This window comes from Gossypium raimondii, chromosome 11 (genome assembly GCF_025698545.1).
Source record: "Gossypium raimondii isolate GPD5lz chromosome 11, ASM2569854v1, whole genome shotgun sequence".
Classification (NCBI taxonomy): Eukaryota; Viridiplantae; Streptophyta; class Magnoliopsida; order Malvales; family Malvaceae; genus Gossypium; species Gossypium raimondii.
Window position 1 is genome coordinate 60,070,397 of NC_068575.1, and position 14,840 is coordinate 60,085,236.

A 14,840-nucleotide genomic window follows, 5' to 3' on the forward strand; every position below is an offset into this window, starting at 1 on the left:
GATGTCCACATTCTTTTAACCATTTGAGTGGGCAAGGGTCATTTATGTAATTCCACACCATGGGTTAAAAAATTCGGAGCATGAGCTATTGACTTCGTCGGAAAAGGTGTTCAGATCCAAGTGGGTGTGAATTTTTACTCCCAATTTTATATTGAATTTATGTTTTTAATGTTTGGGTTTAATATTACTCTTTTTTATTAACATTGGATCAAAGTGTCAAATTTAAATTCAACATGAAATTCAGATATCGAATATCTATATTATTATTTAAACTTTTGAATAGGTTAATGTTATGGGCTAATCGAGTAATAATTTAATTGATAGAAGATTAATATATATGAGATACGCATTTAATAGATTCGTAAACAAGTTCTTTACTATTAAATAAAGAATCATTCTTGAGTAATTTTAAGCTCATCCACGTCTTGTATATAGATCAAATTGGTGTAACAAGTCAACTCATTATTTAATTTTCTATAATTAGATTTTTAATATTGAATTTTTAATTTTGACGGCTATCCAATTTTATATTACTATAATAAACAATTTGAGCATATTTAATATTTTTAATACGATGTACTTGCCTATTTAAATTTCCTATTATTTAGTTTCAGGACTTACATTTTAGTATTTATTGTATTTTTCCTTACGAATGTGCCTAGAACTAGACAAAACTCCTTCTAAGTTTTGAAATAAGAGGATAAACGTATTTCAGCACATTTAAACTCACGTCCTCCTACCGATTGAGTCTTAACTTGATTGGCATGTGCATTGTTGCCAATGTAGGATGACGTGGGCTTGAGTGCGTTGAAGCGTGTTATCTTTCTATTTATATGTGATCATAACCTACAACGAGATCATTTAAAAACAAAACTCAACGTCCTCCTACACAGACAATAATACCAATACTAACTGAGCTAATATATTCAATCGACTATTGTATGTTACTTTTAAATGCACACTTATATTTTAAATAGTAATTTTATACGCATTCACACGTGATAATTTTCAGTATTTCCTTATTTATAGTGATTTGATTCTAATCATAAGGATATTTGAACCGATTTAATCAATATATTTTCTTATTTTATTTTTTCCAATAATTTGTTTTAAATTTATTTTCATAAACACAGCAAAAATTTACTGTAATTGAACAACATTTTTTGTTTGTAAATAGTTTGTCGGACAAAGATTCCACCATTTGTTGCTTTAGAGTTTAGACAATACACGTGGGTCCCATTACGCTGACACTTTGCGCTAACACGTGACTTGCCGTTCAATTTCTCGTTCCGTCTACTTAATTAACTGCTACTATTATCTTGACAAATAATAATAGTAACTATTATAAAATTTCGAACTTCTCGTGACAAAGGTACAATGTTAATAAATGGCAATTTTTTTAAATCAAGAAACTAATCTCCATTAATTAAATTATGACACGTGAATATTAAAATTATATTTATAAAAAATAAGTATGATTTTTAATATGGGAAAATAATGAGTTTGAAAGTTATAGTTTCTCGTGTGAGAGATATAAAACAATTTGTTTTGGAAAGTAAAATTATTTTAATAGTTGATTTCGGTTGATCTATGACACGAACTCATAATATAATAATCAAATTTTTATCATATATTTATATATGCGGAAATCATATGTTTAAAAATTACAAATTTGGTGGAAGGATATATTTTATGTTAAAAGTTAATTTTTTAAAAAAATCTACTTAAGAATTATTATTGTAGTGATAAATAATTTTAGATATTTTATTTAAAAACTATATAAAATATGAAAAAAACTGTCAAAATAATAATCATGTAAGTCTAGTGGTGAGTCGAGAAAAATCTTTTGAGGGCGAAATTAAATTGTATATTTTACGATAGTAAAAATATAATTTCATTATTTTAATAGACTATATATTTATAATTTTTAAAAGATTAAATCAGAATTTTATTATTTTTGAGGGGCCAAAGTATAATTTTACCAGTACAAATTTAAAATTTTATAAATTATAAATGGCTTAACTGGAAAACTTTTCATTTTAGGGGGCCAGAGCCCCTACCTGCCCCCCTTGTCTCCGCCATTGTGTAAGTCAATTTAGTGTTGTCAATGTAGTAGAACGTGAGTTCAAGTCAGGGGCTAGCAGCCCTGACTCCCTTAAAATGGAAAGCTTTTTGTTTAGGCCCTTTAAGCTTTTTAAAAATTTAAATTAGTAAAGGTAAAATCGCATATTGCCCCCTCTAAATTGATAAAAATTTGATTTGATCCTTTAAAAACTATAAAGATGTAGACTATTAAAATAGTGAAATTATATTTTTACTATCGTAAAAACTACAATTTAATTTCGCCCCCTACAATTTTTTCCTGGCTTCGCCCCTGGTTCTAGTGTGTTAAAGCACACTATCCTCCTATTTTTAGGGATTGTGTCAAAAATATCTGATCAAAACTTATAATAAAATTATTCAAAAAAATAATAATCATGTAATAAAGATATATATTGCTCATAATATAATAATATAGATGAATAGCATCATTCATTGCAACTTTGATGAATTAAGGGAGGATAGTCTTCAATCCAATAAGATTCAGACAAGGAGAATGGTTTGTTGATAACATTGACGATTGCGGTGTTGAAGCCCCCAGCTAAGTAGGCATCGTGGACCCTGGGATTTGTCAAAGTAGTTGCACCCAACACAAAAATATCATCATCATCTAGGATAATAGTATCAAGAGATCAAGTCAAAGGTAGCACCAAAATTAATTAAGGCAAATGAGGTTTCCTGTTAATTCTACAAATTGATGCATTTGCAGTCTTCTTTGTCATGTCGACCATGTTGCTGTGGAAAAAAGCTCTTGTTTTTTTAACAAGGAAGCTCCATGGACATCATTCCCCTGATTCCTAATAGCCCAGATTATCATTACAAAAGTTTCCAGTGCTGCCAATAAATGGTCATTTATTACATGGATTTTTTATTAGAATGTAATTCAAGTATAAAAAATATTGGGTAAATTATAAAAATAGTCACTTTTATTTGCCTTAGATTACATCTTAGTCACTTATGTTCGAAATATTACGTTTTAATCACTTGCGTTATCGTTTTGTCACGAAGTGGTTACTCTACCGTGAAGTTCCATTACCTCTCTAACGGCGGTCCTGCGCGACTGTCCAAATGGGTTTTAAGTGCTTACTTAGATGTCATACGTGACGGTCCAAATTAAATTTATTTATTTAAAAATCTATTTTCATCCTAGCAACTGGACACCCAAGTTGGCATTTAAACTCATTTGGACCGCTATGTAGGACTATCGTTAAGGAGGTAATGGAGTTTAATGGTAGAGTGACCACTTCGTAACAAAACGATAACGTAAGTGACTAAAACGTAATATTTCAAACAAAAATGACAAAAATGTAATATGAGGCAAACAAAAAAGACTATATTTATGGTTTACCCCAAAAAATATTGGGAGAACGATACATTTATATATGAAAAAACTTTTAACTTAAGAGATTTCAAAATTGTCTCTGAAATATAACATATTCCTTAGATCTTAATTTTCCAAAAATGGAGATTACTTTTTAAGATAATAAAAATAGAAAGGATACATTTGAATAATTCAAAAATCATAGAGACTAGGACAGAATTAGACCAAAGTTAAAAAAAAAAAAGGGTGGTGAAGTAAATGACAGATAAGAAATGAAAAAAAGGTGATAAGATATCATGTGACTAATATTTGAAGGAGGGAGATATTTTGTACAAAAATCTCGTTCACAAGGTACGCACAGTGAGTGAAAAAGGCAAGAATGCAAAACTTTGCTAAGGTACACCGGGTGGTGTTAACTACGCACACTCAACCCTACCTGAAACCACAGTAGCCTTAGCTTTTTTTTTTTTTTTTGCTATTATCTTTCTTAACCTATTTTCAGTTCACATCCATCCAAACCTGCCCGTTAATAGCACGACAAGCCCTATTTCCCCTCCCGTAAAAACAGACCAACCTTTTCCCACCCCCACTAACGTCAAGACAGACGCCGTTACTTGCCAACTATTGACGGAAACACAACGGAAAGCCGCCTTTATTTAATTAACCCTTTTTAATAGAAAATTTTATTATATTTTAAATCTGCCTGCCCCTCCCCCTAGTACTATCTGGTCCCCTCGATTCCTACCTCCCCTGATAAGTCCACCGGATGTATCCGGTACGACAACAGGTAATCGGACGGGTTAATGCCGGTTGACGGTTTTTCAGTGGGTTAAAATCTTACCTTGGTTTATATCAATCCCATTTTCCTTCCACGGTTTTGACTCACCCTTGGTTAAGTCTTCTCGACCCCTCATCCCGACACAGACAGACAGACACGAGTAAAAAAAAAACAACAAACAGAGAGAAAGATAGAGATAAGGGGGAAAACGTTTTTTTTTATTTGGTGTTTACGAGCTCTGAATTTTCATCTGTTGCTTCTGCTGCAATTGATGTAAGGTGGAAAAGAAGAAGATAGAGAGGTTGTGGTGTGTTTGTTTGCAGAAGGGGAAGTGAAAACGACTTTAGATAGATTAAAAAAAGTGGATTTTGATTGACTGGATGCGTGAATCGAGAAGATTGTTGATAAAACTGTGAGAAGTATAGGTTTGGTGTTCTAATTTCGTTAGGTTTTCTTTGAAGTCTCAGAGAGATAGTTGATTTTCTGTGGAAAAAGGGAAGCTTTGGTTATTGATGTTTGAACCGCTGGTAGATTTGAGTGGGATTTTAGATTAGGGCTTTTTTAGTATAGATTTGAGGAGTTTGAGAGTGTAGCAGATGTGAGATCTGAGCTAAAAGATTTTTTTTTGAAGAAATGACTACGTCGGAGATATCGATAAAAGGAAATTGTGTCAACGGAAGAGGAGATGGTTTTTCTTCCGGTTATACTGAGCCACGAGATACTAGGAACGCCATGGAAGGGCAGAACGGTCATTCCGCTCGTACAGCTGCCGTCAGAGGTATAAACTTTAACCCCTTTTTCTTCTCACTTCCGTTTGTGGTTTTCCTTTCTCCATTATTGTTGATCTCGAGTTATCTATTTTTTCCTGTCGTTTTAATGTTTTTCTGGCTTCGTTTTGTATGTAGAAACCGTAGACCACGAAAGGGCGCTGTATACGGAGCTATGGCATGCATGTGCTGGACCTCTGGTGACGGTCCCTCGCGAATTAGAGCGCGTGTTCTACTTTCCTCAAGGTCACATAGAACAGGTTTCGTTTCTACTTTCTCTCTCCCATTTTCTTCCTCCTCAAAGTCACATTGAGAAATTAACGTCCATTGCGGGTGAGTTTTTTAATTTGCTTTATTAACTTTGAGTCCCTGGTGCTTCAGGTTGAGGCGTCTACTCATCAGGTATCAGAACAGCAGATGCCGGTGTATGACCTTCCACCAAAGATCCTTTGTCGTGTGATTAACGTACAACTAAAGGTAACCTTGCTCCTCTATTATAGCGATTTTCTATTTTTTCCCGAGTTTTGTTTTACGAATGGGAAGAATAACGTTTTCTTGTTGATTCTATAGGCTGAACCGGATACTGATGAGGTTTTTGCTCAAGTGACTTTGCTTCCTGAACATAATGTAAGCTTTGGTCCTTGTTTTTTTTTTATGTATTTTGTTGCTTTGTTGTAGGATTTGTGTTTCTAATGTTGTGTTCTTTGATTTATCTAATGTTTCTAGCAAGATGAGAACATGGTGGACAAGGAGCCTCCCATTCATGAACCCCCTCGGTTCCAAGTGCATTCGTTTTGCAAAACCCTGACTGCTTCAGATACGAGTACCCATGGTGGATTTTCAGTGCTCAGGCGGCATGCCGATGAATGTCTTCCACCACTGGTTTGTGTCTGTCGGCCATTGATGTCTGGTTCCTTTTTCTTTCTTGTATTTTAACTTGGTTTTGATCCATCTGGGCTTGTTCGTTAACAGGATATGTCGCTGCAACCTCCAACACAGGAGCTGGTTTCTAAGGATTTGCATGGAAATGAGTGGCGATTCCGGCATATCTTCAGGGGTAATACTTCAAGCCAATTGGTTATTATGCTTATAGATAATGCACAGTGGAGCTGTTCCACTGAGTTCCGTTATAAAATGTCATTACTAGTTCTGGTCATATTTTTGGTCACTTAGTTTTCTTCAATTTATCTCGTGTGAGGTAAAACCGGTTTAATTTACAATTTGATTAAACTGGATACTACCAGGTCAGCCACGAAGACACTTGCTTCAAAGCGGTTGGAGTGTTTTTGTTAGCTCCAAGAAGCTTGTTGCTGGGGATGCATTTATATTTTTAAGGTTTGCCTGCTTGTTTTGTGCTATGAATTGGGTTTTACTATTGAATTATTTGCTTGAGCTTCAGGATTTATACACCTAAATGACATGTATTATGTAGAGGCGAGAATGGAGAATTACGCGTTGGTGTACGGCGAGCATTGAGACAACAGGGCAATGTTCCTTCATCGGTTATATCAAGTCATAGCATGCATCTTGGTGTGCTAGCGACAGCATGGCATGCCTACACTACCAGAACCATATTCACTGTGTATTACAAACCCAGGTTTGTAGATCATTTTAACATGCAGTGTAAATTTTTCGTGTGTGATATTCTGAATTTCTCAAAATAGATTACTGGGTGATACAACTTCAACTGTGACATTTCTGTTTTGGTAGAGGAATTGATTGTTGTTTCTTGTATTTAAACTTTTCAATTTTCTGTTACAGGACAAGTCCAGCTGAGTTCATTGTTCCATTTAATCAGTACATGGAGTCGGTAAAGAACAATTACTCAATAGGGATGAGGTTCAAAATGCGATTTGAAGGTGAAGAAGCTCCTGAACAGAGGTACAATTCATGTTCTCATTTTCTGGCTACATGAAAACTATCTCATTCATGAAATTTCTCCTAAGGGTAAAGTTTCCAACTCGATATGTGAACAAGTTGAGATAATGTGTTTCAATATTTTGCATTCAGGTTTACTGGAACAATAGTTGGCATCGAAGATGCTGATCCAAAAAGGTGGCAGGGTTCCAAATGGAGATGCCTGAAGGTAGAATTATTTAATCTTATCAACTTTTGATAGGTTTTTCCATGCAAATTTTTTAACAATGTTCAAATTCCTCTTATAGGTGCGATGGGATGAAACGTCTACAATACCTCGTCCGGAGAGAGTTTCTCCTTGGAAAATTGAACATGCTTTGTCTCCTCCTGCCCTTAATCCCCTTCCAATGCCCCGGCCAAAAAGGCCTCGAACTAATGCTGTATCTTCATCCCCTGATTCCTCTGTACTTAGTAGGGAAGGTAGGTGATGTGTTTGAAATAGTATTTCAGTTTTCACGGAACAGCTTGTCTGGAAAGATGTATTAACTAAGTTCATCATTCAGGTTCTTCCAAAGTTACTGTAGACCCTTTGCCGGCCAGTTCATTTTCAAGGGTCTTGCAAGGTCAAGAATTCTCGACCTTGAGAGGCACATTTGCTGAGAGTAATGATTCTGACACTGCTGATAGGTCAGTGATGTGGCCACCTTCAATAGATGATGAGAAGATTGATGTAGCTCATGGTGAAAGAAAATTTGGGCCAGAGAATTGGATGCCCTCTAGGAGGCATGAACCAACTTACACAGATTTGCTCTCAGGTTTTGGGTCGAATGCTGATACATCGCGCGGATATTATCCTTCCTTTGTTGATCAAACTTCAGTAGCTGGTAATTCGGGGAAAAAACAATTACTAGGTCAAGAAGGGAAGCTTGGCTCTTGGTCCCTCTTGCCATCTGGTCTCTCACTCAAGTTGTCTGACAGTAGTACAGACCCTCCTTTGCAAGGTTCTGATGTGCCTTATCAGGCGCGGGGAAATGGTAGATTTAGTGGTTTTGGTGACTACCCTATACTTGAAGGTCATAGGATTGAATGCTCACGTGGTAATTGGTTGATGCCTCCCCCAACCACTTCTTGTTATGATAATTCAATCCATTCAAGAGATTTAATGCCGAAAACATCATTGGCTCAAGAGCATAAGAATGGAAAATCTAGAGAAGGGAACTGCAAGCTCTTTGGTATTCCTCTCATAAGTACCTCTAGCGCATCAGAGCCTGCAGTCTCTCATATTAGTGCTTTCGCCAAGCCTGTAGGACATATGCAAGCTGCATTGCACCAGTTTCATGCACTTGAATCTGATAAAAGGTCTGAAAATTCAAACGCCTCCCAGATGGCAGAGGATGTTTCTGCTTTTAATGAGCAGGAGAAAATAGTGAAGCTGGGTCAGCCCCATGCACGGGAGTTTCAAAGCAAACTGTCTACTGCTTCAACTAGGAGTTGTACTAAGGTTCTTTCTCTTGTCTTTGATAGTTAAGCTTGCCGTTATGAAATCTGCGAAGGACATGCTCAAATTTCTTTTTATTTTCAGGTTCTCATGCAGGGGACTGCTCTTGGAAGGTCTGTGGACCTTACTAAGTTCAACAACTATGATGAGTTGATCGCTGAATTGGATCAATTATTTGAGTTTGGAGGTGAATTAATGGCCCCTCAAAAGAACTGGCTTGTTGTTTATACTGATGATGAGGGTGATATGATGCTTGTTGGAGATGATCCTTGGCAGTAAGATTTCTGCATCTTTCGATTTCATTTTAACTCGTTATACTTTTGATGATTTATACCTTTTTTCAATACTTGCTTGTGATTTAGGGAATTTTGTGCCATGGTCCGCAAGATTGGTATCTACACTAGGGAAGAGGTCCAGAAGATGAAGCCAGGGTCGTTGGGTTCAAAGTTTGAGGACATTGCAATTCCCACAGAAGGTACAGTTGCAAAAGAAGTGAACTGTCCATCAGCATCTAGTGCAAAGAATTGTTCAGGGTAACTCTCTAGGTGCGTATACCATATATTGTTTTATCATTTCAAAGGGTATTATATTACATAATGAGTAAAACCTGTGCATTTTTTGGTTGTTTCAGGTTTTTGATGGAGACATGAGGAGTGGCATAATAAAATTTCTGTCCTGTTGGTAAGAACATGAACTACTCAAGTTAAAAACTGGTTTGCGATGCTATTAGCATCAAGTTTGCCTCACCAATCAGAATCCAGATATAAGATAAGCACGAATGGTCTGATCCGATTTTGGATGATGTTGTGGCATCAATAGCGTATGGTGTTTTTCATTTTTATTTTTATATATACATATAAATATGTATACCCGAATCTGAATTTCATGCATGGCTCCACCGGCCTTGCTTTTGCAACCCCCCCCCCCTTCCTATGTACATATAAGATGTTTCAACCCCCTTTTTCTTCAAGCTGTGAATGTAAGTAGGGTTAATACAGCCACCTAATGTGTTTTCAATTAAAAGTAATACTTTTTTTTAAGTCAAAAAATATTGGTGCATTTTCCGCAGGGGAGGGATAGTCATCGAAAATATTGTAATGTGGTTGCCAAGTAATGCTACTCTCTTATCTGCTTTTATAGCCAGGTCCATTGTATTTTGTAAGTGAAGGCAATCCATTTTTGACTACGACGTTAACGGTGGAATTCCTATCTCGGTGACCAGTGGTGGCCGGTGGACTTGTGGGGTTGGGTTTTGAATAATCACATATGGCTTCTTTCTACTGCGAAAATAATGTGGAATCCTGTCAAAATTAAATTTTCCATGGTATGACTTTGACATAATAATATTTATCTCATCACTTCTACGAAACTGAGTGGATCAAGTGTAAAGGGCAGCGCAGTGCGGTTCCAGGTCTGATCAAATCACATCATGTCAGACCCCCTGGGACATAAAATAATAATACCATCTTCACCTCAGTGGGCTATTTTTATATTTTTATATATTATGGATATAATTAATATATTTTTGGGGACATTGATATAATTAATATTTTTATTTTTACATAAAATATTTGTTTTTATATGTCAGGCTAAAAAAATTGATATATAAAATATGATTTTTTTAAAAAAAATTAGATTTTATCAGAATATGCTGTATCAGTGTCAAAATAAAAGTAAAAAGGCCAGATACGATCCTGACAACCTTACTGTTCCTATACGCATGTTTTTGGTGAGGCAAAAGGAGTACAGATTTGCTAGGATGAAGTCTTTTCCACCAAAAGTCAGTTCATGCCTGCTGAAGTGCTGATGTTACTAACGAGAAAGTTGGGTTTGTTAAGGGATTTTTCTCATTTATACAAATTACCATTGCTTAAACAAAAACAGGCTTATACCAACCGACCAAATCTTACACTATCATTACTGGTACAAAACCATGTTCATAACTTTGGTACTTAAAAAAAGAGAGTACATCTTGCCTAGGGTCTTTTAAAGGTTAGTGCAATCTTTAATGATCTCTCACATGCATTGTCTGATAAATAATATTCTATCTTCTTAATTTTCCATTGGAAATATTATCAATTTTAATTTATTAGAACTGTTCAGCAAAAGCTAGCAGAAATCCCATGGCATAAACGCTAGCGCTGGAGGCTAACCATGCTGGAAAACGAAACCTTATAGCACAAGGAAGAAATAAGGTGTCCATTAGAGGGACAACAGGCAGCCATAGCGGGAGTATCGATACTCCTATATGCAAGAGAGACCTGAAAACCCATTGGAAACCTTGAGATTATTTTTGGATTCAAAGAACCAAGCCTAAAACAGAACAATGGATCCAGCAATAAAAAACCCAAAACGAACTATGTAACTAGAGGCCCCTAAAAGTTGAGGGATCTCTGCTAGCCCCCTCCAATCCAAGTCCTTTCATAGCACTGAGTTTTTTACACCCGAAGAAAAACTTGAAAAGGGACCAAGCACCTGAAATTTAACGACCTGAGTGAAAACCCCAAGTTGAGATGAAACTAATTCGAGCCTCGAATACGGTGCTCAAATTAAATCGGAGTTAGAGCTTTATCTGAATCAAACTTGAATAATTTGCAAATATAGGTGTTTACTTATCATGCAACACAGACCACCTTGCCCTGGTCATTATGGGGTTGGGGGGGGGGGACTAAGCGCAGCAGTCATGAGAAGCTTATCCTAATAAAACCCAGAAATTCAGACAATAGAATTCTAAAATGCTGAAAAAAGATGAGTATCTTCCAAAAGTTCAGTTAATGGCGAGTTTCCCACCAGTTCAAATTAATTTAAAAGCTCTCATGTTGTTCTCTCACTACTATTGTCTTTTGATTTGTTTGGCACAATCGACTTGTAAACACTTGAAACACTTGAAACAAAAGTGCAATTTGCTTGTTTGATAGAATTTGCTGAAGAACCCTAAATCATATTGTTGAAACCAGCTGAATCCAATAGTACAGCTTTGATCTGCTCAGGATGGATGTCCTGCCCTTCCTTGCATTGCTGAAAAATATGAACACATCAAATGATAATGTGTCGGATAAGGGTAGTTCAAGTTTTTCAACATATGACAGTGGATGTCGGATACAGGTATTTTAAGAAAATGAAGAGTCAGAGGAGTAACATTGATTAAGCAGTACACGGTTCAGGCTTTTCCTTTGTTGCTTGACCTTAGCTTGTTTAAAAAGGAAATGAGAAAGTTTATGATGGTCAGAGATTGTACCTCAGCTCGAAAGATATCCATGGCAAAGCCATTAAAACAGCTAATGACTGCTTGTTGAATATCAAGCCCAAGGCTGTCCAAAGCCCTCATTGTTGAGAGCAAAAGGCCTGGTCTGCGCCCACAAAACATGTGGATGTTTACAGCTTTTCCTTCTCTCAGCCTTACTTCAACCTATATATACATCGAACTGAGCTCAAGTATGCTAGAAACAAGAATGAACCAAACATATACAACAGAGAGAAAGCTGAATGCAACTTTTCAATCTAAAGAGATGAGTTTTTACCCTTGCTGGCTGCCCATTGGGACTCGGTAACGAACTAGGGCAAAGTTCATCCTTGATACGACAAGGCAAGGTAGCCGGAGTGGGAGTCAAAGGATGGAAACTGGTTGTAGGTGTGAGCGAAGAGCTACCAGGGTTCGACTCCAATTCGTTATGGAGATCATTGATCCTTTGCAGTAGTTCCTTCAGGTACTCAATGGCATCCCCAAGAATAGATGCTCTATCCATCTATTAGTACAAAGGATAAAGTAAATCGTACGACCATCAGTTAACTGCAGAAACTTAGTATTACCAATTATCCCTTTCTATGGCCATATATCGTCATCAGTATCACGAATTTAAACAATCAAATAATTGATGAAAACTACTAAACGCCATGAATGATTCGAATGCAACGGAATGTAAAAAGCAAGGAGAATATAACAGCCTTCACTTACTGAAATGGGGTCCAAAGAACTAAGTTGACATTTAAAACACTCTTTACCAGACTCCATGTGAGAGACATTAATGCAACTTTCTCTTAAGCATTTGATACCATTCATTCACATAAAATGCAAAAAATGTAACACCATGAAAGCAAAACAATAAAGCTTAACACACACACACATAGACACAATAATTCATACTCTGCATTCACGAGATACAAACGAAAAGGAAAGTGAAGGGACATTCTTACTTTGCTAATCTTTGGAACAACTGACCGCAACATGTAAAGCCTATCATTGAGTTTCTTTCGACGGCGCCTCTCGGCCATTAAATTTTTAGCAGGAAGACCTTTCCTTTTACCCTTTTGATCTCCTCCAGTAACTGTACTGTTTGCATTTGAGGTGTTCCCACCATTTTTAAGAGCTTCCTCAACTTTGTTATTCTCAGTGAACTCATCTGAATCATAATTCAAAGCTGACCCATCAATGCTTACATCTTCTAGTTCATCTCTGTTGTAATTTTTTTTCTTTTCATTCTCTTTGTTCATTTCTTTCTTCCCTTTATCCCCCACAGTTCCACTGGGAGCATTAATGTTTCCTCCACTTAAAACCCCGAAATTCCCTCCATTATCAGCTAAATTCTTCCTCAAAGCAGCTCTTTTTTGGAACAGAGTTGGCTGTGCTCCCACTGAAGGGAAGCTATCCAATGGTCTTAGCAGCTTAGACCTATTTAGAAACAGAGGATTCCCTGGATTCTCATTAAACCCTTGAAAACCGGCGAACCCACCACCGTTTTCCGTCAGCTGAACCACTCGAGAACCCGAGAATTGAGTCTCGGGGCAGGAATTAGCAGTGTCTAACTGATTACCAGGGCTTAAATCGGTGAAACCACCCAAAACCCTAGTATATTCCCGGTTTAATAAAGTAGTAGCATTTGTTGTTGCTTGGTTGTCAAGGAACCCAATTTCACCCAAATCAAACCCATGGTCTAAAGGGTTATTAGAAACAACATTAAGGAACGAAGATAAGCTTGGTTTTGGCTGCAAAAAGAACTGTACCTGAGATGGGTCAATATTGTTAAAAACAGAGGAAGATGGTGAACATGAAGAAGAAGAATCCACTGGTCGCTGCTGCTGCTGATGATGCAGCAAGAGATTATCTTGATGGTCACCAAGATTTGGAGAAAACGAAAGTTCTCTAATATCATGATGGCTCGAAATACCATTGTTTGGAACGTACCATTCATCATCTAACATGGATTTGAATGAAGATAAAGAAGAACCCATCATTTCTTTGTTCTCCATTATAACACTGTTGTTGTTGTTGTTGTTGTTATTACCGTTGGTTCTGTTCCATGAAGATGAGTGTTCATCTTCTTTAGTACCTTCCATCCAAACCAAACCGCTATTCACCCTTGAAAGCATGCTTTTCTGGACAACTCTCGCTTCTGCATAAACGAAAAAAAAAACTTTTTTTTTTTCCTAAAATTGTCTTTCTTGGGAAAGTGAGAGAAGCAAAGCTGAGTTTGTTTTGTTGAGCGGTTACGGACTTAAATAAAGGGACAGCTTTGAAAGAGAGAGAAAGAGAGAGTGGAGAAGAAAGCTGCAGAGGGAAAAGGGCAAAAGCTTTTAGATTGAACCATCAAAAAAATGGATTAAATAAATAAAATAATAGATTATGAATAATATAATTAAATATATAAGGTTATCTACATTCTCCAAATAGCAAAATGAATCCACTTTTTGTTGCCAAATATTTAAAAGGGTTCAGAAATTTTTACTCTTTTTGTACTTTGATTATAGTCGATTTATAAATTGTTTAATATTTATTAGTGATTCGTTTACATGCTAAAAGGACACTTCTTTTTTTTTTATTAAAAATAAAAATGTAAGCTTTATTAACCGAAAAAGCGACCTTCCTTCTTTGGCTTTGTCGATGAAGACGCTAGAAACCTTAACGACCGTTTTGCAACTTTGAGTGTACCCTCTTTTTCGATTCTATCACTTATATTTAATTGAAAAATAATTTTCATTTTAATCCTGAAATGAGAATATAAAACTTGTTCGGAAATGGGATTTATGTGAAGATTGTAATTTTAAAAATTGGAAATATGTACAGAAATATAATAATTATGTCAATGTCAGAAATAATTTGCATGGAAGGGCTCCCAAGCATCTCGTGATTCCCTTCATTTCTTGATGATTTCACCTTCATATACACCCACCTCTGTCCCTTCTCACTTCTCTAGTCTTTTTCAGGTAATCTTTTTTTCTCAAATTTAAAGATAAAAACATAAAAATAAATATTTACTGTGGAGGGCCTACTGAATCTATAACCAAATATCACACAATGGACCAATTTTAAATGTAATAAAGGCTGTATCATGCAAGAGATACGAACCAAAGAGTAGCCTACCCTTGTTGTTTTGTGTATTTTGGGTCTATTATTAAGGATGACCACAAAAATATCTGAAATCCATTGGTTTTCATCCCAGGGGTTTTAAAAAGAAATAATTTTTTTATATTATTCATGTTCGAAGTTCGTAATTGTCCCCCTCAATAATGTCACCTTCAAAG

At 36.2% G+C, this 14,840-nt stretch overlaps 2 protein-coding genes across 2 annotated transcripts; one reads left to right on the forward strand and one right to left on the reverse strand.

Annotated features, from left to right (window-relative positions):
- The first annotated feature begins 4,173 nt into the window (after positions 1-4,173).
- Positions 4,174-9,370, forward strand: LOC105802132 (auxin response factor 2B). Its single transcript, XM_012633596.2, has 15 exons — positions 4,174-4,977; positions 5,105-5,226; positions 5,348-5,443; positions 5,537-5,593; positions 5,693-5,848; positions 5,939-6,023; positions 6,211-6,301; positions 6,399-6,563; positions 6,728-6,847; positions 6,977-7,052; positions 7,132-7,303; positions 7,387-8,324; positions 8,406-8,596; positions 8,684-8,866; positions 8,953-9,370. The coding sequence occupies exons 1-14, from the start codon at positions 4,833-4,835 to the stop codon at positions 8,856-8,858; spliced, it is 2,589 nt and encodes an 862-aa protein (XP_012489050.1). The 5' UTR covers positions 4,174-4,832; the 3' UTR covers positions 8,859-8,866; positions 8,953-9,370.
- A 1,665-nt stretch (positions 9,371-11,035) lies between these two features.
- On the reverse strand, positions 11,036-13,873 carry LOC105802131 (transcription factor ICE1). The gene is made up of 4 exons (XM_012633595.2): positions 12,516-13,873; positions 11,843-12,067; positions 11,560-11,730; positions 11,036-11,339 (listed from the first exon to the last, which is right to left on the reverse strand). Exons 1-4 carry the CDS (start codon positions 13,686-13,688, stop codon positions 11,256-11,258), a joined length of 1,653 nt encoding a protein of 550 aa, XP_012489049.1. The 5' UTR covers positions 13,689-13,873; the 3' UTR covers positions 11,036-11,255.
- Positions 13,874-14,840: the final 967 nt, after the last annotated feature.

Excerpts from the sequence above, each read along its gene's own strand:
- LOC105802132 (XM_012633596.2), top strand. The coding sequence starts at position 4,833 with ATGACTACGTCGGAGATATCGATAAAAGGAAATTGTGTCAACGGAAGA. Across the intron at positions 6,024-6,210 it reads ATTCCGGCATATCTTCAGGG|GTCAGCCACGAAGACACTTG; the intron begins GTAATACTTCAA and ends GGATACTACCAG. Across the intron at positions 6,848-6,976 it reads GAAGAAGCTCCTGAACAGAG|GTTTACTGGAACAATAGTTG; the intron begins GTACAATTCATG and ends TTTTGCATTCAG.
- LOC105802131 (XM_012633595.2), bottom strand. The coding sequence starts at position 13,688 with ATGCTTTCAAGGGTGAATAGCGGTTTGGTTTGGATGGAAGGTACTAAA. Across the intron at positions 12,068-12,515 it reads TTGTTCCAAAGATTAGCAAA|ATGGATAGAGCATCTATTCT; the intron begins GTAAGAATGTCC and ends TTGTACTAATAG. Across the intron at positions 11,340-11,559 it reads TGGATATCTTTCGAGCTGAG|CAATGCAAGGAAGGGCAGGA; the intron begins GTACAATCTCTG and ends CATATTTTTCAG.